A 23,744-nucleotide genomic window follows, 5' to 3' on the forward strand; every position below is an offset into this window, starting at 1 on the left:
CTTAAGAAAAACTTCACTTTATTTAGCTTTATTAATAAAACAAAGAGTTAAAAGGTTGCTATGATATTTGGAACACATTTGGAGATAGTTTTAAAACAGCAATGAATTTTAAAACATCAAACATACTAAGAGCAGTCCGTGTCCCTGCGAGCCAGCTGTGCATAGTGTTCTTCCTGCAAGTAGCCTATCATCTTTCCGGGAGGGGGGGGGGGGGGAACACACAATAAAATTAAAGGCATCAGTAAATAAAGCTGCCATTTTAAACATTTCCAACTAATCAGGAAGTAATTCACAGAAAATAATTACAGAGGAAAAGTCAGTGCTGATATTTTTTCTACAATCATGCAATCAGAGCACAAATGGGAAAAAAGCACTTATATTTACACTTACTTAGTTTTTAAAACCATGTGTACATTGCCATCTTTTAAAGTGCAAGCTACATGTCTGCTGAATTAACTGAAGGCATAACAGGTGAGATGTAAGTTAAAATACTGCCACCAGTAGTTTTACAACTAACCACGGATGCCAGTAGCATATTTCAAACCCTGACCAACTTAGTGTGTTACTTCCTCTTGTATATTACCAGCCAAACACGTATTCCATTGCTTTAGATACAATACTTTCATCTTTCCTAGGAGTTTGTCTGTCAGAAACCACCTAGAAGGCAAGGGTAAAGAGGCAGAGAGAAAATAAAGAGAATTAGTCAACATACAGTTAATTCCTTTTATACTAACCAGTTTTTTTTCTTCTCTTCTCCTAAGTGTTACTATATTTTGACAAAATATGTTTCAAAGATTTTTCAAAACAAGCCCTTAACCTCTGGAAAAGTGACGAGTCATTGTTTATTTTATTCTTATTATTATTTTAGACACTGAATAAACTGAGTTTGTACTTGAACCACATCTTTAAATAAATGACAGGACAAGATAAGAGCTAAGGTCACATTAAAGTTAATCTGTGTACAGCCTCATACAATTAAGGGGAGATAGCACAAAGAAACATATGCTTCTGTTTCCCTTAAAATACCTGATAGTCACTAGTAGAAGCTTTATATGCTGTTGCAAGAGGTCTCATTGCAGAAATCCTTGTAGTATTATTTGCAGGTTGTACTGGGGAGCCGACAGATCTTGTAGGTGGAGTGAAAACTGAAGATATTGAGGATATAGAGCTTCTTTCAAAGTTTTCCATCACACTCTTAAAAAGAGGGTTAAAATCAGGTAAACAAATACTACAAATACTAAAAAGCAGTATTTCAACCTTTATCTATAATATCTTTTATCTAGAATTGTTTGATAAAACATGCTCACATCTCAAAGACCACAGAGCACCAAGCATTTTCCTCACCACAATCATTTGGACATTGGATTATGCCATCGCAAAGTAGCAGAAGGTTGTCATCTGTTCACTGTATGTACTAAGTGTCAGCCAGGTTTGAAACAGTATAGAGAAAGTAAGTTGTAAGACTTGCAGCAAACTTCAAGAAGTAACTTTTTTTCAGGCCCAGTTGAACATAAGTAGTGTAACATCCTCTTTCTAAATCATAGAATCATAGAATGGTTAGGGTTGGAAGGGACCTTCAAAGGTCATCTAGTCCAACCCCCCTGCAAGGAGCAGGGACATCCCTGACTAGGTCAGGTTGCTCAGAGCCTCATCCAGCCTGGCCTTAAACGTTTCCAGAGATGGGGCATCCACCACCTTTCTGGGCAACCTGTTCCAGTGTTCTATAACCCGCATCGTAAAAAATTTTTTTCTAATTTCTAATCTAAATCTACCCCCCTCTATTTTAAAACCATTACCTCTCGTCCTATCGCAACAGGCCCTACTAAACAGCCTTTCCCCATCTTTCTTGTTGGCCCCCTTGAGGTACTGGAAGACCACTATCAGGTCTCCCTGGAGCCTCCTCTTCTGCAGGCTGAACAGCCCCAACTCTCTCAGCCTGTCCTCATAAGAGAGGTGCTCCAGCCCTTTTATCATCTTCGTGGCCCTCCTCTGGACCTTCTCCAACTGGTCCATATCCTTCTTGTGCTGGGGGCTCCAGAACTGGACACAGTACTCCAGGTGGCGTCTCACCAGGGCAGAGTAGAGGGGGAGAATCACTTCTAAAATGTTTTACCTGACCTGTACAGGAGAGTCTACAATTCTTTACCAACTTGCAGCTTTTTGCTCTGATTCAATTTGTCAAGGACTTTCACTCAATCCCCTTAGCAAATGCTAGAAAATGAGTCAGAAGGCTCCATTTTTGTAAGCTGATGTTTAGAAGGCAATGCATGTAGAATGGAAGAGGCAGCAAGTGACTTGATGGGAACCATGAGTTTCACAAGAACCAAGAGAAAATAAGATGGGAAATGACAACCAGCCTAGGAAGACCCGATTTGCTGCATTTAGACTCAGTGGAGCACAGCATTCAACCACCTTAAAGACAGCAGAAATTCAGAAGCACATCTGGCAGGAGACAGCTGTCCAAAATAACAGGATATGATTAGCATCCAATGTGGGTGGCAGCTGACTCTTTGCTCAGCACAAGGGGAACCCATGGAACTAACTTACTTTTAAATCAGAAGCTTAAGCACCGACTTCAAATCCATCGTATCTAGTTTTCAATTGCAGGGAAAAGTTTTCACAGGCTAATGCCAAACATCAGCGGACTAGTCACCAGAAGTCTCTTGCATCCAGAAACGCAGGTTAATGATTATGGGTTTATTTATTGATATTTTAAAGTGGACACTACCCACAACAGACATAATGAGAAACCAAAAGCAAAGATCACACGTCTGACCAATGTCTTAGATCATTACTTGTAGAGTTTCAGCTCACAGGCAATTCAGTCATTGATACAAACTGGACACCAAAATAGTAAATAAGCTAAGAAGAGACTAGGAGCCCTACCCTCAGACGCCCACAGAGGAAAGGGGCATTGAAGTACATTTGTTTCTGAATTTTAATCAGTGTAAGAAATGTTTCAAACTGCTAAAAACTGAAATACTTGCATGCTCAATTTCTAGGCCTGCCTTCTTAGAATGGTTTACATTTGAAAGCTTACATTACACTTTGGCATCACTTATCCTTAGAGTCAAAAAAAAATATTATAATAGTCTGTGAACTATAAAAAAAATGACTGTCATTTGCTTAAGGTAATGCACAGTATCCAATGCAAAGTGTTGCAAGAATTTATGGTGAGGGCATTGTCAATGCCTAGGAACTAAGAGCTCATCATAAAATTAGACTGAAATACAGCCATGCCTACCCCAACCACTACTTACAAGAAAGGGACATGTTTTTGTGGGGGCAGGTGGGAGAATAGGATCAGGACTGTCTTGCTACAAATTTTCAGTATGATATACTAAGATTAACCGAAGAGCCAGAATCAGATAGTCACATAAAAAAAAAAAAGAGGGACAATTAGGAGAACTAACAGTCTTAATCCACCTTGACATATCTATTGCAGCCCCTAAATGTCACAAATTCCAGTCTGGGAAACTCTTACCTCAGTTATCTCTGTGTTACAGTTTTACTTCATATCTTGTACAGCAATATAATTCTGTGCATTGCAACTTCCAAGGAGCACAGAGATTTCCCATAATGATCCTTCTCAGCAGGAAATTTTATCAAAAGGTATATTATACCTTTTGTAAAAGGTATAATAGGCTATGCCTATATAGCTGAACTACCTATGCTTTGCAATTCAAAAAGAAAAAAATTCAAGAGGTCAGGGAAAACAAAGAGGAAGTCCAAAAGCAGAGTGACTTCTATTTAAATCAAAGCAGTTGCTGACTTACTTTATCTATACATGGCTTGACACCAATCATGATAGATTCACCAAAAATTCTTCCGTCTTTGCTTAAGGCTTTCCGGGCTTGAAGCTTCGACTGATATCGAATATGCATCCAGTTTCCTGTGTTAGACATCTGTATGAGATTAAGTGAAAACTGTTAAATTTAGCCTTTTAAAGAATGAGCCAGAATATTTTCAGAAATAAGTCTCAAACTAAGACATACCACATGCTTTAATATGTTTCCATACTGAGCAAACTGTAGAAGAATATATGAAGCTGATGCTTGAGGAAATCTGAAAGACAGAAGAAAATACTCAAAAAGTTGTAATGAGTAGTTTAAGAATTCTGCTGCTAAAATACAACTCTATGAAGGGTTTTAAGAAATCCAAAAGACCAATGTGTTAATGCCGTTTTAGAAGCAGTGTCTTGAGTAGTATTATCTTCTAGGCATTTTTATTTCACCACACCCCTCAACGGTAGAAAGCTGCCTTTCCAACTTGAAAAGATTAACATGTAGCTTAAGTTAAGGTGCTTCACTGAAATAGATGCATTTGCTTGCTCTAACCACAGTTGTACTTCCTGCAGAACATAGGAATGCCAGACAACAGCAATGTCCAAATAATTCTTTCCATATGTTATAAACCCATGGTTTTTCTAATACTTTGGAAATCAACTTACCCAAATACAGTTACCCACGTGTCATCAAGTTGATCTTCTGAAGTCAGGGATTCACCTTGAGTATAAAAAGGATCTAGCTGAGCAGGAGATAGGGTTGTCTTCCTAGGCTGCCCAATACTTGCAGGACTGAACATACTTGAAGCTGTAAATTTGAAATGGCATTGTTTAAATAAATTACTTTTGCAAGACAGATAAGCTTAAGAGCCTATAGTAAATGCATAAGTTCAGTATCAAGCATTTCACTTGTATAAAAAATTTGATGAAGATGTCTGATTAAGATTTATTTGCAGACACAAACAGTAAGTAAATCCAAACTTCACATCTGCTAGTAAGTTTTATGACTAACAACCTAGCTTTCTCCTTGACCTCTAAACACCAGCATCTTAATACAAAAGCCAAATAGGAACGAGACAGCAGAACAGAGCTTAGCAAGAAGCCACAGGTTCATACACTAGAGAGGAAACCTTATGAAGATGGAAGGCAACCCATCAATCTCAGCTGCTTCACTCCAGTACAACCACCTCTGTGCTCTATTCAACAACAAATTTTGATTAAGGAATAAGTAAACTTGATTGAAATTCAGTCAGTTTCAGAGTGGAAAAGTATTTCCTAACCACACTTTGAAAATTCCTATTCACCTTTCAAAAACCTAGTAAATAAAGATGTAACTCCTTTGCAAATTAGCAAGGAGCTGATGTAGCTTGAACAGTGATGACTTTTGTGTATTAAGGAAAGCAGTAAGGAAGTTGATTAGATATTTTGACAGGACATCTACCTGTTCCAGGAGTTGACGGCATAGTTCCAACCAATGGGCTCTGTGTTATAGAAGAGCTGGCCTGCATTAAAATACAGAAATTAACAAATCATTCTTACAGATATGCTTCTCTGATCACAAGAGATCATTTTCAGGTAACTGAAGTATCAGGCAAGAATATTAATTGTTTGCCTTAAGTTAGGAGTAACTTTTCAGAGTGAGAACTAACATTTACATGCATATTTAAACAAGATTATTAAAAGTCATTAATGAAAAGTTATTTGACAATGTTTTTACATTCCAGCACACCGTCTAAGCAGACGGTCTGGACCTATTAGTAGGCCTTAACTATTACATTCTGGAATTTCCAGCTGATTACTAAGCCTTAGGAGAGAATGCAGTTAATTTTGCTGATCAGAAGCTGTGGTGGGTTAAACGCAAGTATCAGAGATAGTATGGGAGCATAGAGCAAAGTACAGAAGGGAAGCACCACAAGTAACAAGATTCAGGGTCTCTCTACATCTGCAAAGGAAGAGCTACTGGTATCCTATTTAGGCTTAGGGTGAGCTTTAAGTAACAGGAACTGAAAAATCTGCTACCTAACACCAATCACATATGCTTTGTGAAACCAAGTAGCTTCAGGAATCAATACTCAGAAACCTTACAGTCTAACTTTTTCAAAATAGGCTTCTCGCTATTGCTGCAGTATAGTAATTCACACATCCATGTGCATCCTGATGGAAAGGATGCCAGTATCCTAAGCTACCAGCATCTGATTTTTCACTGTTTACGGGGCTTAGAAATCATGGGAGCATAAACTCCACTTGTATTCCTTATCACTAGACTTACTCTCCCTGTCAGCTACTTAGTGCAACTCACTGAAGGAAAGTATATGTCAAGTTTTAGCTGCTAATAGTTCTTTTCTTTTTAACACAGAAGGATTTCAACATCCTAAACAATTTCAGTGTATTTTTCACTTGAATCACAGCATTTCTTCAACACAAGATCAAACCAACTGGAGCATCTTTAGAACCAGCAACATGCATTCTGAGAGTTGTTCCTTGAAGACAGTATTGGATTCTGTCTTTCAGACAGAACTTGAACTTTCAGAATATACTTCTCAGAAGGCAACACTCAACAGAAAGACTGCTCATTCAGTGAAAGGCCTTCTCCTTGCATCAAAAGAATCATGTTCACTGAAAAAGAACCTGCTAATACTTGAGGGCTCAGTTGAGGCAAGTAGCAGAGCTTATTATTAGAGTGACCTTCTATAAAATTTACTGTTACATTAACCTTACCTCCCTGCTGAAATTTTGATTAGATGTTTTACTCAGCACAAAGTTCCTCCTACATCAGTAAGTATTGCCCACATATTTCAACCCTTCTAGCAATCAGCAGCCCAATAAATTACAAGAAGGTGAAAAGCTGCAACAAGTTTGCTTTTGTCATGTACAAAGCACAGCAGAGGCATGATTTGTGTTTTTCATTCTCCACAATATTGAAACTCAGTAACAAGAGGAGATAGCTCCGCGACTGCAGCTCTCATTTAGACTACATAGGAACAGGCACAGCAAACACCCAGACTAAGCAACAGCATGACCTGATGACTCACCAGCCATTTTGCTACAGCAGTTTATACAACTGAGTTAAAGAATTCTCTGAAGCAGTAAGCTACCTCACATCTTCTGCTAAAAATAGGCCAGTACCCAAGCCACTTACTGGTCGTCTTGAGGTTAGAGGTGTTGATCCAAGTCCAGGACTAGATAATTCATCATATATGCTTCTAACTGGTGGAGCACCGCTTTTATCTTTAGGCGTAGGGACTACTGGTTGTGGAGGAGATCCTCCTGCAATTAAAAGGAACAAATAAAGAGCATGAGAAAACTTGTACTTTTACTACACTGCTACTTGCTCTTGAAACTTCAACAGTAAATTCAGCCATGAAAGACTCTTGATTGTTTCACTGGGGGTTTGCAAAACTATCTGGCCTACCAAACTGTTCAGGTTTCAATGCTCTACATAAGAATATCACGTGTGTTAGAAACTGCCTCCTTACACAAGTATCATTTAAAACTTTTAGACCTCTTATGAACCCAGTATATTCACTGGTTACACACACTTTCTTTTTAAGCAGCTCTGAGCATAGCTACATCTTCCTACTTTAAGGCAGGTTAGTAGTGTATTTTAATTGTTTTAGAGACTAACTTCCCTGTAGCAGAGATGCAAAAGCAAGGTTTTTAAGACTTGAGACATTCTACATGCTAAAGAACCATCCGAAATGCACAGACATTCCACATGCTGTCACATTCCCACTGTCCAAATTCCTTTCCTTCCCATGTGATTTCATATTATATAAAAATGTAAGCTCTTGAGAGCAGTGACCAGCTTGCATTTAGACAGGATGAAGTTAAGCCAGCTGCTCTCCCATTTAGTAAACTTTAGGGCTTCACATATAACCAAGAATTAAAATGACTGAAAGATCTTGACATATCTCTGAACACTTTCTGTGGGTTTTCCCCAGAAGAAAAAAAAAAAAAAAAAAGAAAAAAAAAAAAAGCAAAGCAGTTTGACTTAACAGTTTTCATTTGCAAAACATTTGGAAATTAAGCTTTTCCAAAGTACTTTTCAGTCCTAAAGTCTAAGCTCCCAGACTCCTCTCTGAACTGTTTAACAGATTCAAGAACTGTTACAATGTATTATATAAAGCACTCTCCCTTCAAGGTTTTCCATTGAAGTGATATACTTAATCACTCATTTTGGGAGGACGGTGTCAGTATCTTACTCGTTGTCCCTTTCCTAGACTTGATACTCTGAGGCTGTAGTAAACCCTTCTACAAACAATTAGGTGAAATGCACATGACTTTTCAACTTCATACATATTTTCCTAAGAGGCTTGTACATGGGGCTACAAGAGGGACAGACAAGAGCAAGAAGCTGGAGACCAACAGACCACCAATTATAGAATATCTCAAGTTGGAAGGGACCCATAAGGATCATCGAGTCCAATTCTGCTAGACATTGAAAGAACAGACTTATCTTGCAGTACTTTAATCCTCAATTTCTCCTTCAAAATGACTAGCGCACTAACACCATCAGATATTTAGATGATGCCAAATGATTCAATACAAAAGCCAAGATCACCTATGACATTAAATAAATCAATGAAGCTGTTAACTACTCACACATACTTCTCAGAGAAGAAAACAGGCATATACCACCACCATCCTAGAAACACAGGTGAGGACTTTTTCTAGTCAGATCAATTAAGTGGTTGAAAAGAGATGAGTATCTAGAGCTGTGAAAAGTCACTATTCCAGCCCAATTACACCAGACATCGAGACTGTAAATACAATCACTAGATACTAATTAAGAAGTACTTTTTAGTTTTTCTCCATCCAGTTTTTAGAAGTCTGATAATCCGTGACTTTTTAGAATTCACTGCAAAGAAATCAGCAGCTTGCACAAGCTGCATTTAGTTTGCCAGCAGACATCTCTGTTTTAAACAAAGATAAAACATCGATGGCTGCATGTGCAATTGACCTGTAAAGAGCTGTATAAATTGATTTTGTAATAGGAGAGGTTCATATTACCTTCCCTGTAAAAGTAACCTTTCTTGGTACCAAAACTGCCATGTTTAAAACATTTACTAAACCTGTCTGCTCTAAAGAACTTACCTAAACTCCAACTGAATACACCTGAGTCCACCATTTATTCAATGAGTCAAGTTCATTTATAATAAGTTATAAAACTACAAGAACGTAAGTCTGCAACGGTCACATAGAACAATAAGACAAACCAAATTTTTGCTTTCAGGACAGTTTTTCAGCATTTAACGAATTCTGACCTCCAAGCAGCGGAGACCTCATTTCCATTACACCAACAGAAGGGCCACTTAAAGCACGTGGTTGCGGAGCCACTGGCGCAGGTAAATCACCCATCAGGAACCCGGGAAGAAACTGAGCATTAGCTCCTGGTTTTGGAGATGTCGGGGAGCCAAGAGTCATTGGCTCAGCTCCTGTATTAATGAAAACAACATTTTAAAACGTAGAAGAAGCCAAGTGATCTAGTCTTTTCATGGTTTCAATAGCGGTTCCATTGAAGAAATGTAAAACAAGATACAGTAAGTGACTAAGACAGTTGTAATAATTTCCAAGTAAGCAAAGTTTATCCCAATCATGCATTTTTTGCAACTACAAGAACTGCCACGCTGAGAGCTCATTTTTCAAATACACTGCTTTGGTTTCGGCTACATTTCTGATTTTGAGGGTATTTACGGGTTTGGGGTTGTTTTAAAGGCGTTTCTCACGCAACAGCAATCACGCCAAGGCGGGATTCTCCGCCCCACGCCGGCCGGTTCCGTGCCCTAACCCGGGGACCCTGCTCCGACACAGCACGGCGGGCTCCCGCCAACCACATCGCGGCTTACCCCGCGGCCCTGCCGTTACAGCCGGTCTCGCCACACCCCTGAGCTCTCCATGGGTTTCGGGGTGCTTCAGGTTAACGGGTCTTGTACCGCGGAGCGCCGGCTGCTCGCTTTAACCCCAAGCCCAGTTCCGCTTTCCCCCTCCGAGGAAGTCGTTCCTCCCGGCGCACTCTCCCACCACCCAGTTCGGCCCGGCGGCTCCCGGACTCCCCCAACGTCCCCGCGGACCAGCCCCGGCCCCAACTCCCTCCCCAGACCCGAGGAGGGCGGGAAGGAGCCGGGCAGCGGCGACCCCGGAGGCGGCTCGCGCCGCCCAACGGCCCCCGCGCGCGCCCAACCGCCGCACGGCACAGCGCGCGCGGGACGAGGCAGCTTGCTAGCAAAGCCGAAGGGGACACGAGGCGGGGTGGGCGGCGGAAAGGCGGCCCCGTTCACCTGCGGGCGGCGGCTCCATGGCGAAAGCGGCCATGACAGCCCGGGCGGCGGGAAAAGGCTGACGGCCACCTCCGCCGGGTGCTTTCAAACGGGACGGAACTTCCTCCCGCCATCACTTCCGGCCCGCCCGCCATCTTGTGAGCGGCCTCGGGCGGAAGTGGAAGGGGAGTGCCAGGAGGGTGTGTGTGCGTGCGTGAGGGGTGGGCAGGGCAGGCAGTATTTAGCAATTAATACTGAGACTAAGACACAGTGTAGTTGACGTGCAATGGCATGCCACAGTTCAAACTCGTGGTACAAGGAGAGAATACTGTATCATTTCATCAAACCTTTCAAATTACTTCCGCACAGAATTTAGTCAAACACAGCGTTGTTCTTATTTTATTGTATATTAATATATCAAACCATTTAGACCTGGCACGAAGGCCACATAAAATACTATTAAAATCTTTTACAGTATTTTTTTTAAACATGCCATCTTAAGACCGTAATTCCAGCCCGAGATCTGCCAGGAGGGTCAAAATTACCTACTCTTTGTTGTTTGTTCTTTATACATCATGTGGAATGGAGTGATGGGACAGCAAATAAGGACGGAATGCAGAGAAAAGGCAGTAACAGCAAGGCAGAGATAGGTTGTTACAAATACTTTTTGTATCTCCACTGAAATGATGTACAAAAACCCTGAGAGCCTGCTTCCAGCACTCTGAAAACATCATGTTAGTGCACTTTGAATCACTACTTGATGAGAAACAGTAGAAAGAAATGAAGCATTAAAGCATCCTACACCTTTTTACTTCCATCAGAAGACCATCTGTTTACATTTCCGAAAATATCTCATGGCTGGCTACCTCACAAAATTCAATAAAAACCTCTTTTGTTGCAATACAAATTTAAAATCTAGTATCAAGGTACTTTATTGTATGAACATTTTATTATCTAGATTTTACAACCAACTAGAATGCACATATTTGGTTTAGTATTAAACTAAACAGGGCATCTCGGTTATTTTCTTTCCTTTCTCTATTGATTGCATTTTGTGATGGTTCAATAAAAAACCATCATTCTGGTTTTTTTCTAATATTTCAAGGATAATTGAACTTTATCTTTTTATTAGCACTCTAAGAAGAGCTGCTTCTCGGGCAAAATCATCTCTGAAGTCAGTGGAATACCATTTGGCCTTTAGACTACATGCTAAAAAAAAAAGGGTGTCAAAGAGAGGTACGAAAAGAAAAAAAAATACGTGAAGGCTTTAAAATGCACATGTGAAAGGGGACTGCAAAATGACAGATTAAAGTACGTCCAACACCTTGTTACTGTATAGCCAAAACAGATTGTTTCGCTTCTCCTTTTCGATCAGTCGTGATCATTTATGCTTCCATTTGCCTTTATGTTCTGTTCTTGGTACTTGTGAAGCTGCTCCATGAAGCCAGGATTTGGACAAGCCGCAGGCCTTGCGTTTTTCACCAAGGAAAAGGCTCTAGCAAAACTCAGTCTTTCTGAATGCATTAGAAAACCGATGACTATTGCCGCTGCACGGGAGACTCCTGCGTTACAGTGGACCAGTACCACACCATCCTTCAAGAAACAAATGAAGCCTTAGTTGGGATATTCGTTAAGTAGATTGTAAGAACTATTAGAAACTTTATATAAAAATCTATTAAGACTTATTAAAAGATCTTTGCTGAACTCAAAGCAAATATTTACACATATAAGCAACTCCCAACACAGTTATCTAAGGCAAAAATCAAATAATTTTCTAACCAAAGCCACTTGCTAATTATCAAATACTTCAAACCTAATTCATACCTTAGAATTAAAACACATTTCTCTGTCCCTTTCCCCAAGATCCTTCAGAAAACCCCTCATGTAAAAACCAAAATCACAGACATCTGGGATACTAAGATACCCAATCTAATTGGGTGCCAAATTTAAAATAGATTTTATTTGCAATATGGAAAGGAACTTGACTGTATCTTGTTACCAGGTTAAAATCATAGCAAGGCAGCAAACAGCTAGGCACAGAGGCAGATTTTTGAACATCTGGTAGTTTCAGTCACACACTTCTTGCGTACTCTGGAGTTCTTCAGTGAAGGTCCTGGGTAAACAGGATCATGCATAGGAACAGAAAAATCAAAAAAGCTATCGTGTGATTGCAACAAGTCTCCAGCTCCCCATCACACCACTGGTACAACTCTAGCGGTTGGTACAGCTGGTGCAGCTAAGATCCCTTAACTGGGTGACAAAGGTGCAAAATCCAACAGTACTAAACCTCCAATAAATTCACAAATGTGTCTCCTGGAGGTTAAATTCAGGCTTATCCTGAATTTTATTTAAAATTTATGATTTTTGTCCTACTTAAACATTTCCCATAAAACCTTTGAGACACCTGAATGACTCTTTAAAAAGACACTGCAAGTTCCATTAAGAAATGATGGGCATGAATTAACACAAAGACAACTAGGCAATCTAGTGTGGCTTACGCGACATTTGCAATGTCCAGGCTTCGTGATGTTGTCATGTTTGTGTGTCAGACTATGACCTGGAAAAGGCTGCATCCAGTCTGCCAAATGCCACTTTCACAAAAAAAAAAGACCCTAGCACCTCCATATTCTGAGCAAAGATACTGAAACACGACACAAAGTGCTCAGATATCGAAGCTGAACATGTTCTAGATATAAACAGCCTGCTCTGTCTGCCCTTAATGTGCACAAATTACTCTATGAGGGTTTTACCCACATTAAAAAAAAAAAAAAAAAAGTCCTTGTAGCCATCAGGGTTCCTTTCCAGGAAATTTATGACTTACGTTACAGACCTGGGAGTTGCAATTATCTGGTATATTAAGAAACACACAGAGCAGAAAATGGTTCCTGCTCCAAAAACCTTCCAGTTTAAATAATAAGACAAAGAAGTATGAAATTGAGTGTTACTATCCTCGCTGAATAAATGCCAAGCTGAGCCTAGAAGAATGACTTGCTCAAGTCAACACAACAAGATTATGGCAGACGTAAGAACTGAATCTAAGCTCCTCCATCCCAGCACAATGAATCACAATTTTTGCAATGGAAATCACATCGCTTTTGCGTTGTCTGCTGGAAATCGTGATCTTCACTCCCTTTCTCGCATTCACAGGGGCACGCTTCCTGATCACACAGACTACAGCAGAGTGCAAAGCAGGCTTGGACACGTATTTCAACCCACTGAAGAAGTGCCCGTGGTGACCTGTAAATCCACTACTTCCTTTAGAGAAATGACATTAAAATGATAAAAATAAAAATTATGAACATGCCACTCCTAATGAAGCAATTGCTGAAGTTTATCCACTTTAGATCCGGAGTAGGTCTTACTACTTTAATGGGAGTTTTTTCAGACATAACATACCATAATCATGATCAATATCTAGCAGTGACACTGAGGGTAAAAAATAAGCATTGAAAGTGATATTTTTTTTTTCCTTTGAGTTCATGCTTTATTTTCCTCTTTCACATTTTAAGTGGGTTTTTTTAATGACTATTCTGTTGTACGTTGCCAAAAATTATATAGTGATATCCACAGAATAGACTTGAAAACTACTGAACATGAATAAACATAGGCAGTAACATTAAACCAAATTTAATACTGAGAATATTTACCTTTCCTTGCTAAACCCTGTGGTTTCTTTATACAAAGATGAATTTGGCATGTAATTCTTAACTACATTTATATTCGATATGAATACATAATAAAAGTGAAAAACAGATTGCAGATATGAAATTAATCTTTATTTACTAAGAACTCCCTGCTATGATCCTCATAGCCTAGCCTTCCCCTACCCAGAAATGATCCAGGGTCTTGTAAGAACCTCTTAAGATTCAAGACCAAGAGGGGCTTTATTTTTATATTATTTTTAATACAAGGAGAAGCAAAATCACCTTCCATCAAGAGAAACAGTGATTATATAGAGCTTATACACAGCAGGCAAAAAGCCTCACTGAGGAAAGAAATGAAAAAGCAGCATAAAGCTTTTGGTGAAGAGCTGTGGGCTAATGTAGTTCCTTAGGGATCCACTTTACTTGCAGTGGTGCCAGGGCTTTCTCTTTAGGAGGGAGAGAGGGAGCAAAAAGGAGACATGTTCATGAATGAACTAAGATTTGCCCCCTGGAAAGACAAGATTTTAGAGGTTTTACAATTAGATACTAAATAGAAAGATTTAAAAAATAGCCCTTATTCATAGCACTATGATCTGACGTGAGTCACCTAACATGTCATGGAAAAATCTGCCTGCCAATTGGGCGCCTAGAAGAAAAGGTGAGCTCTGATCAATATCGGAATCGGCACCATGGTGTCTACAGACTTGAGCGGTTACTGTTTTAGAAAAGTCAGCCATGTTATAAGTACCAGCTAGCAGTGACTTACTGAACAGCACAGGCTTTACGTGCATTCTCTAATTCAAGTGCTCTCATACTCCTTCATTAAGTTAACAATGCTCCAGTAGTAATTTCTCATGTATCACGCTCTCTCAGCAGTGAACATCTCTCCCTTGCCCATGTTAGGAGATCAAACAGTAGTATCTTTTTCTGATTATTTATACAGAAGAGCACTTCATGATGCAATTTATCATAGGCTCTTTTAACACTATTTTGACAAAGGAAATAAAGTGATTCTAACCATCCAGAGATCTGTCTCTGCATACTACTATCATATGCTTTGTGAACCAGTCCTGGAGAACATCTGTTCCATCAGTTACCTGCTCTTTTACTCAACTCTCCAATTAAAAAACTATTAACATTTCTGTCAAAGTTTTCAGGAAAACTCCTTAGCTTACAAAATAGTAACTGAAACATAAACCCCAGGGGCAGAAAGCAGCACTATGCAGTTATGAATGGCAAGTCTCATTTAGAAATGAAGTGGAAATGGTAACTAGAAACCTTGAAGAGGTCATTAAGTGACAATGTGTATCACATAGCTCATAAATGATAAATGAGAGAGGGAAAGAACATTGTGTGGCACAAAGCTGGGACAAGATTACCTTCTTTTATCCCAGTCTACGTAAATAATGCATATGGTAGGTACGGTGGAGTAACATGCGATAAGGCTTGGTTGTCAAGTCATAGTGTTGATACCACAGCAGCGGTTGTCATAAGTTACACAGCAAGCTTGAATTTAACAAATAGGAGTCAGGGATGGTCTAGGTTACAGACAGGTCTGCCAAGCAACCCCAGGAGGAGTCCCTTCACCCTATTTCCTATGTCATGTCTTTTTCAGGATTTTGTTGGCAGCTAAAAATCACTGGTTGTCTCCAAGACTACTAACATATTCTCTGACAGTCTTGGTATGTCATTGTGTGTGGATTCATAGCTCAATGTGTTTCACCTTCAATTCCCTGAAACATGCAAGACAGCCATTCTGAAAAAAAAAAAACAGTCCTGGAGGGAATGAGGATTAACAGCAGTGCCATGTCTCTAGGAATGCTTAGAAATTGCTTGGGTTCTGTATTTAAAAATTTTAAAAGGCAACGACAAAACTATTTATTTGGTAGCATACTTTCTTTTTACAAAAGAAGTTACTTTAGATTTTAAATAGGGTAATAAATAATCTAAACAGGATAACTAGTTTGCATTAATTATTGATATACTGTACCTGGATCTTGGCTTTCTCAATAAACTCAAAACATTCTGGGAAATAGGAGGTAATATCAGTTTCTGGGAGGTCCAGAATAGAAATAGTCTTGTATATAAAGTCATCGAGGAAGGCATTTTGGACTCCATATGCCACATTTAGAACATGAGTAACCTAAGGAAAAAAAAAAAAGGGGAAAGGAAAAAAAAAAAGAAAAAGGCATTTTCTGAAGACAGCAAGCAAGATCAGCAAAGGTGGATTATTCTTTAGGCATATATGAATTGTAACTTACACAACTACAATGTTCACTTTTACATACTTATGCTGTATATGGTGTGCTTTTCTCCAAGCCTGTTAAAATATATTGTGATAAATTTCAGTTTTCTTCTTTTTTTGAGAGGAAATTAAAAGATCTGTGCTCAACCAAACATAGACTAAAGTAAGGATTTTAAACAGAAAAGGGAGTTGTCAGCACACAGATGGAAAATAAAAGAGAAAGCAGCAGGAATGAGAGCACAGACCACCCAACAGTCCCCCAGATTTCAAGCCTGCCCTAACCCATCAGCTTAACGTTCCTCCTCCTGAGTTTCCAGTACCATTTACTGGAGCAGAAGGATTTCAGAGTGAACTCCACCTGCACTTGGCAGGCGAAACCACGTCTGGCCTCCTGCCACCTTTGCTCTGTGCAGGCTACGGCCAGGTTCTGGGTTATTTTAATTTACAGCGAAGTGACATTTAGATGGCACCAGATGGACCGGTGCAATCCCTGTCCTGCGGAAGCCCCGCTGTCCGAAGGCCTTATCACCCCATGACGGTAACAGAGAAAAGTAAAAAGACCAAAGTTCGGGACAGACTTAGAGCTGCTGCTGCTTTGTTTTTCTCCTGTCCCCATCAGGCCTGATGCTGCTTAGGGCCTGAAACGCGAACGCCTGTGGTGGCGGTGCGGGAATCCGCTCCAGAAAGCGGCTCCAGACAATCGCTACTCCCGCAGCGAAGCGTTTCAGCTTCTTCTCAGGCTGGCAGGCATCCACCCCTCTGCAAACGGAGCAGCCGTTTAAAACTGCAATCGCAACGGAAGTTTTCTTGAAGCTCCTTGGGAATATTTGAGGCTTTTTGACTTAAAAAAAAAAAGAAAGAAAGAAAGAAAGAAATCCGCTAGCAAGCGCGGTGCGAGAAGCGTTTTCGCTGCCGCGTAACGTTACCTTGTGCTTTCTCATCGTCTCCAGGTCGTGAGCAGCATCCTGCGACCCTGGAGGGAAAGGCAGCCGGTTGCCGCGCTCGAACCCCTCTCCCGGCGCCCCTTCCCCGCAGAAAAGCGCTCACTCTGCTGCAGGAACGCCGGCCCCCGCCGCCCCCGGCCCCACTCACCCAGCAGCAGCCAGGGCTTCACGACGCCGACCTGGAGGTCGGCGCTGAGGTCCGGTACGTAGCCGCAGCCGGGCACCGCCGCCTCGGCCTCCTCCTCCTCCTCCACCTGCAGGCAGGCGCCGCGCCACGTCTCGATGATCCTCCTGCCAGTTAGCGTCGTTACGCGGGTGCGCTGCTTGCGCAGGTTGGCCCTGGAGAAGCCGCGGATCTCCTGGGCGAGGGAGTGCATTGCACGGCCCGGCCGCCGCCGCTGTCGCTGTCACCGCCGCCGACCGGCCCCGCCACACGCCGCTGGCCGGGCGCGGGCCGCCCCCATTGGCTGCCGGCCCCGCGGGGGTGGTGCCTGGGTGCGCAGGCGCGGGATAAAGGTTCCCCTCGGGTGGGGGGAAATGGCGGCTGGAGGGTGCGGCTGTTGTTTTTGGTGGGTTTTTTCTTTATGGGCAGGTGGACGGGGGCTGGGTACCGCGGCCTATCCCCTTTCTTTTGCGGTGGGCCCCCTCGATGCGGTGCTCAGCTCGCCAGAGAGACCTGAGAGCGGCCTGCTCCGTGCGGGGTCGGGCACGGGGGACTTGGCAGTGGTTTTTCTGTAGTACTTGCGAGCCTGGGATGATGTTTTGAGTTCACCTAGAACTTCGGTGGTTGTACTTATTTTATCATTATTTGTGGGGGTTTGGTCTGCCCGTCTGCAAGTGTAATTAGAACTTTCCAAAGTTCAGCCTTTCCAAATAAGCACTGCTGTTTTGAAGAACATCGTGCAGCAGTGCCTGTCTGATGACAGTTGGGACATGCTTTGTGGGAAAATAGCATAAGCAGTTGAATGGAAATTCTTAGAATGAAATATTTTTTTTTTCCAGAGCCATTGGATAGTGACCAAAGGCTAAACAAAATCAGCCTCTTAACTTTACGAAAGAGGCAAAATAGGAAGGAAAGGGAGGCAAGGTGAGGATTTTCTTTCCCTTATTCCCAAGCCACTTGATATCTGTGTTTTCATGCATTTTCTATAGAGAATGACTTTGTAACACTTGCAGTGTTACAGAGCTAGTATGTAAGTATGTGGATTTTCATTCATGAAGTTAAATGGTAATACTGTTAACTTAAATTGTTCACATTTCGGTTTGTTTTTTTTAAACAATCCTCCATGGTGGTTTGTAGAATAAGGTTATATATATAAGTATTACAATATTCCTCAAACTGATGCTGGTCGGAGGTGATGATTCCCTAAAGATGCTTCTGATAGTTCCCTCGAATGTAGTACAGAACAAAGGCAGCTTAGTTCCACGTAGAGAGGTCTACAAATGCCTTGGCAATTCAAGAAGCAGAGAACAGTGTTAAAACTGCAAGAGTATAAATTTTTCTCTAGGAATGCCAGGCACAATCTTCTGACAGGGATTAGATGTAAAATCAAGTTTACCTGAAAAAGGCGGACTACCCCACACTGCCTGGAAAAGCAGGAATCTAAACCAAGAGAAAATCAAGGAAGAGGTTTAGGACAGGGAGAAGAACATAGAGCAGAGATCTGGGTGGGATCAGAGATCAAGGTAACAAAGGTGCCAAACAGAAGGCTTTAGGACAAAATATAACTTCCAGCAATCCCATTCTACAACCTAAATTAAACTTTCAATACAAACAAGAGGTCTTGTAATGTCCTGCATGGTAGATGTGTATTCAGTAGCTTCTCTGAAAGTGGACTGTGGCTCATAGCAGTTAACTTAAAACAATAACTATGTCAAAGGTGATTCATTTTTGTCCAAGTCTGATGAAGATTTTTGATGCAGTTAATCAGCAGAAAGCAATGGAGAGCTATAGGTCTGTGGGGTAAGCCAGCAAATGCATAGTATTTCACAGCTGTATTTCAAGCTGCCTTGCATTGCTCCAGCTGCCCCTGTGAAAGACCAAGAACAGCTGGGTATCCCACAAGAATGCAGTGCCTCATGTATCAGGACATTGGCAAGGCCTGAGCAAAATTTGCTTGTAGGGCAGACCCAGAAGCCTGCCATTAGGGTAGCAAGGCTCTAGGATGTGCTTTGTGATGAACTTCTGTCCCATATGAGTTTGGGGTGTACTGTGTAAGCGTTTGCGAGACTAAGCTGTGACAGATCTGTAAGGTACTTAAAATTAAACTTAATAATACAACTACGTGTTCCTTAACCTCTGGGGAAGAGTCTGCAATATGTGTGGACACAGAAAGGCAACTGTTTGCAAAGTAGTAGATTCATTTTTCTGCTGTGAATGTTTGTCATTGTTATAGCTACCTTAAGCACCAGGGGTCACTACTGGACATAAAATCTGTACTATTGTTATCTCTCTGAAACCCAACTATTCTGCAGATGTTTATATACACAATCAGTGTATTATTACAGAATCAATGTGTCCGTATCATAAGCATTAGATCTAGCCTGAATGTTCACAGACACATTTTTTTTTTTTGTGATGCAGGCCTTTACATGCTGCTGCCAAGTTGTTCATACTTTCCATTTACTCACAGATAAACACTTCTTGCATGCTTTGCTGGGGGTAAAAGACTAAAGATATAGCAGGAGCTGGATGCTGTCTCCACGTCATTGGTTGAATTAATTTATGGTATTGCATAAGCTGCCTACCAATGCAAATGCAGGGGGGGGGTTAAGTCTTCTTTAACTTCATAATTTTTCTGTTTTGTCTGTGAAGAAATTCAGCAGAACCTGTTCTCATGGCAAACAAACCAAGAAATGTGTAACATAGGCACTAATTATTAGAGAAGACAGCTTGTACACATTCAGAAAGCTCATGTGATAATACATCATCTTCCTGTTGTATTTGCTTCCTTCCACTGTTCATTTTGGTCTGGGTACTGCCTGTACTTATCCATGCAAAAGAGCCAGCTTGTATCAGAAAAATGATAACCAGGCACTCCTGATAGCTGGCTTTGAGAAACCAGCTTTGTGCTCTGAAGAAAGTATATGTTAGAGGGTTGAACTTGATTGTAAAATGTACCAAAAATTGAGAGTCAATTGCTTGCATCAGCAACTTATGTGAAGCAGAGAATTAAACCCTAATTAGTAGGCTAATAACATCACATTTCAAACTGAAATAACCGGATGACTTTGAGGAGTAAGAGAAATGGGACCAAAATCAGTTAATATCTAACTAATAATACAAGTCTTTGCTGCAGACTCTGCTTTTATTAGTTGAAAATATCTGCGTGCACTAGTTGGTCACAGGATGACTGTGAATCACAGATGTGGTGTGGTGATGAGAAAGGCAAGTGTGACCGTAGAGTGCATCAGGAGGTACTTAAAATAGAGAGAGGAAGATAATAATGCTATTTTATTAAGTTCTAGTAAGCCTTTTCTGAAGTGCATTGTGCTATTTGGGGGTGACTGTGTTCAAGAAAGATGATATCATACTTGAAAAAAGTGCAAAGAATAGCTTAAAGCTTAAATTGCACTATATATGTTAGACTCTCGTCGAAGCACTCTGTGGTACTTGGAGCAGTTGGGACAGGTAGCTCCTGTCCATACGGAGCTGAGCAGGAGTAGCCCCCTGGTATAGTCAGTATTTCACCACCATTGGTGCCAATGCACATACAAGCGCTTAGAGTGATGACTTGTTGGCCTCATGTGCTCCACACAGCGTGGATGTCCTTACTTGATGCAGTCTCAGTTTCAGCTTTGCAAAGTTGTCAAGACATGATGCCTGCTCCTGTTGTCTTTCCTATTCTGAAGAAGCGAGCAGTTTGGAGGCACAAGCTCAGGATCGCTCACACTCTAAGCAACAGAGGAAGATGGTACATGAGAGGATGGCTGGAGGGGGGGGAATCGTGTTTCCATTCAGAGGCATTCGCTCTGCATGTGTCTGTGCTCCATGCCATTTCTCTCATGTAGAGAGGTTTTGGCTGAGAGACAACCACCCATTTGTTCTCATCTATTTGTTTTCCATCCTTTAGATTTGTCTATATCTGGTAGACATGGAAAGAATATTCTGGAAGAAAACCAGAGTCCCAGCAAAGTGAGAGTGGGGTGATGGAGAATGACTTGTCCTCTCCTCCAGCCTGGTTGTGTACCTTTGTTCCATATCCTGAATGAGGATGCGGATGCTCTTTTGTCCTGGTATCCAGTAAATGCCTGCAAAATCTATCTTAAGTGGGACCCTGACTGGGCAGTGAAACATACAACCTTAAAAAGCTAGTAAAGTGGGACAAAATCTGCAAGGATTCTCAGTTTTGTGTACTGAGATCTCTATATCGCTGAGGTGAGCCATATAGGCCTAAGAAACTGTAAGCTTGCCAATTATTATATTTATTTTTTTTTCCTTCTAGAATGGCAGGAAGAAGGGGTGAAGGCAGGGCAGATGGTTGAGTATATGGCATTTTAAAAGTGTTGTTGTGGTAGTTGGCCCAAATGGGGAAAGTTATGGGAAGCAGGACTATGCTGAAGGCTGGGTACAGAAAGTTATTGAAACAAGAAGTTGACAGGGCATTTCTGCACGCATTGCTGCAGTTACACATCCTGTGACCTTGTTGTTAGTGAGCCAAGCTTCAGTGTAAGGTGTTAGTTTGTTTCTGGATTGCTGGCTCTGCCAGTTTGTAACACATTAGAAGCGCTAGACCCTATGGGCTAAACAATGTGCAGTTACTCGTGGGTGGGAATGGGGTGAGGCCAGAGGTGGTGGGAGTAGTTCTGAGTTTTTTTTGGTGCTTTGGTTCTTGATAATTGTGGTGCTCATTTACTGCTGTAGAGGGTTTCCCAGAGTAAGGGGTAGTATACATCCTAAGCACACATTTACATAACCTCTCTTCCTATACCTCTTTAATGTACAAATCAAAACATCCATTAAAGCTATGCTTCTAATGTATGCTACATCATTCTTGACCAGCTTTACATATGTAATGTTTCTTCAGGTGAGAGCAGAGGCTGCACCTTGGTCAAGCCAGGAAATAGAGCCAGTTCCTCAAGTCTTTGAGTCTGTAGCCTGGGAGACTGAGTTGGTGATCTGATTCTGATAACGTGCATGTGAAAGCCCAGTCCACACTGCCAAGACTGAACAATCAGAGGCCCAGTGGTTGCTCCTAATAATGTTAGTGAGTCTGTGGACCTCCTCCAAAAACTACCTTCTATCCCTGGCCTGAAGGGTAGGCAGCTTCTCATTATTTTATTTATTTATTTCAGGCAGAATTGTTTGCTGGTTCTTATAAAGCTAGCATGAACCAGTGGTGTTTCCACTGAGATCTCCTCATATTGCTGCAGGGAAATTTCTCCAGAAGCAAAGCCATGCCCATAACCAAAGGCATGGCCCTACAAACTCTTATCAGGGCATTCCTCTGCTCTCACCACACTTCGTGAGCAATCCATGCAAATGAGCAGGCTGATTCACTAATCTAAAGATGTATATTTTTATAATGTGTCATGGATTATACTGAATAATGAGCACTGAGGAACAGGGTAGAATGCAAAGCTGAAATGTTTGATAGCCAAAGGGAGTATCCCTGGGGACATGTTGGTGTGAGGAAGATCTGGCACAACTCATGTCTGCGTTGTGTAAGTAGGATCTGAATTCCACGCCCATTTGCATGAAGGTTTCTCTTCTCCGGGAGCACTCTGACTTGCTTCAGTGCAGTCATGTGTGAGCAAAGATATATCTAGATATATAAAACCACTATGTTCATGTGTTCACGAGCCTTGGTGTAAAACCGGGTATGTCAGCTCAGTAGTAGAGACACAGGCAAAGTTAATCAGGGAAAGGAACAGTCTATTCAGAGACTACAAAAATGTGACTCATTTTAACCAAAATGTACACATGTAAAACACATTCTATTCAGGCTAGCTGCTCTGCAAAGGAGTGATGGTTAACTGCACAGTTAGCACAGAGCGTCAGTCAGCGAGGCTGTTTTTCTCCACCATTTGGGTGTTATTTCGTTTTAAGAATACCTTCACTTAAGACAAACAGACTTCAGAGAAGTTGACTTTGCAGTAAGGCCTCAAAAGAACATTTAAGGGTCAGGACTTTCAAAAAGAGAAGAGAAAATCTGAGCTATGTTAACATAGGTGAGCTTCTCTAATGTTTTCAAGTCCTTTGAAACCTGAAGCATGGTTTTCTTTCTCCATTTTAGGGGGCAGATGTGAAGTAAAAGGTAAAATTACAATTTTTCAATGGCTGACCATCGTGGCTACTCAGGATTTGTTTTTTATCAGAACACTCAAAAGTGCAATTTCCATTCTGCACTTCAGCTTCTAGCAGCCTACGTCTGCATAAATGCAATTAATTTGTCTTCCAGCCTTCCTGTTTCTCTACAGGTTTTTCAGTGGTCATTCAAATACATGAGAGCTGTTTTAGAACAAAAATCCTCAAAAGTTTATTTTGCAACAAAGACCAAGCCTGCAGCATGGTAAGTTAAAATTAAAGAAGGTAAAATCAGAGTTTATTTCAGAGTTCTTGTAGCATCTTATGTGTAGCTTTTGCTTATGTGTCGCTTCCACAGGGATGTTAAAATATTAATGTTACAATTTGTACCAGGATACTGAGCAAGTTTTTCTAGCTTCACAGAGTTCAAGAAGAAAACCATTACAGCTGCTAGTCAGAATCATAAACTAAATGCAGCAGGAGAACTATTTTGTAGACTAGCTTAGTCAGACATGGAAGTAGGACCTGTTCTTACTGTTTACTGTGAAGAGATGCCTCCTACAAGTAGGATTTAAGGTGAAGTGGAACATATGTAAGCATAGCATCTCACTTCATGCAGAAAA

The 23,744-nt window shown here is 41.2% G+C and overlaps 2 protein-coding genes across 3 annotated transcripts; both read right to left on the bottom strand.

Annotated features, from left to right (window-relative positions):
• Positions 1 to 227: 227 nt before the first annotated feature.
• On the bottom strand, positions 228 to 10,167 carry NUP35 (nucleoporin 35). Of its 2 annotated transcripts, none has more exons than XM_086750931.1 (9): positions 10,063 to 10,167; positions 9,049 to 9,219; positions 6,924 to 7,051; positions 5,226 to 5,286; positions 4,451 to 4,592; positions 3,996 to 4,065; positions 3,777 to 3,905; positions 1,027 to 1,194; positions 228 to 657 (listed from the first exon to the last, which is right to left on the bottom strand). In XM_086750931.1, the coding sequence occupies exons 1-9, from the start codon at positions 10,094 to 10,096 to the stop codon at positions 580 to 582; spliced, it is 981 nt and encodes a 326-aa protein (XP_086607057.1). In that variant the 5' UTR covers positions 10,097 to 10,167; the 3' UTR covers positions 228 to 579. The 2 variants fall into 2 exon arrangements, with proteins under 2 accessions (XP_086607057.1, XP_086607058.1); XM_086750932.1 differs by lacking the exon at positions 10,063 to 10,167 and adding an exon at positions 9,631 to 9,710.
• Positions 10,168 to 10,418: 251 nt separating this feature from the next.
• DUSP19 (dual specificity phosphatase 19) lies at positions 10,419 to 17,296 on the bottom strand. Its single transcript, XM_086750933.1, has 4 exons — positions 17,023 to 17,296; positions 16,857 to 16,903; positions 15,676 to 15,828; positions 10,419 to 11,634 (listed from the first exon to the last, which is right to left on the bottom strand). Exons 1-4 carry the CDS (start codon positions 17,249 to 17,251, stop codon positions 11,413 to 11,415), a joined length of 651 nt encoding a protein of 216 aa, XP_086607059.1. The 5' UTR covers positions 17,252 to 17,296; the 3' UTR covers positions 10,419 to 11,412.
• Between the last annotated feature and the right edge of the window lie 6,448 nt (positions 17,297 to 23,744).

The sequence above is a fragment of the Chlamydotis macqueenii genome, chromosome 6, assembly GCF_036417535.1.
Source record: "Chlamydotis macqueenii isolate bChlMac1 chromosome 6, bChlMac1.mat, whole genome shotgun sequence".
NCBI classification, from domain to species: domain Eukaryota; kingdom Metazoa; phylum Chordata; class Aves; order Otidiformes; family Otididae; genus Chlamydotis; species Chlamydotis macqueenii.

What these genes read in the sequence shown, in the direction of transcription:
- DUSP19 (XM_086750933.1), bottom strand. Translation starts at nt 17,251, where the DNA reads ATGCACTCCCTCGCCCAGGAGATCCGCGGCTTCTCCAGGGCCAACCTG. An exon ending in AGACGATGAGAAAGCACAAG is followed by an intron (nt 15,829 to 16,856) that starts GTAACGTTACGC and finishes TTTTTTCCTTAG; the next exon opens with GTTACTCATGTTCTAAATGT. An exon ending in TTGAGAAAGCCAAGATCCAG is followed by an intron (nt 11,635 to 15,675) that starts GTACAGTATATC and finishes TGTTTCTTGAAG; the next exon opens with GATGGTGTGGTACTGGTCCA.
- NUP35 (XM_086750931.1), bottom strand. Translation starts at nt 10,096, where the DNA reads ATGGCCGCTTTCGCCATGGAGCCGCCGCCCGCAG. An exon ending in CTCTAACCTCAAGACGACCA is followed by an intron (nt 5,287 to 6,923) that starts GTAAGTGGCTTG and finishes ATTTTAATGCAG; the next exon opens with GCCAGCTCTTCTATAACACA. An exon ending in GCCGTCAACTCCTGGAACAG is followed by an intron (nt 4,593 to 5,225) that starts GTAGATGTCCTG and finishes TCAAATTTACAG; the next exon opens with CTTCAAGTATGTTCAGTCCT.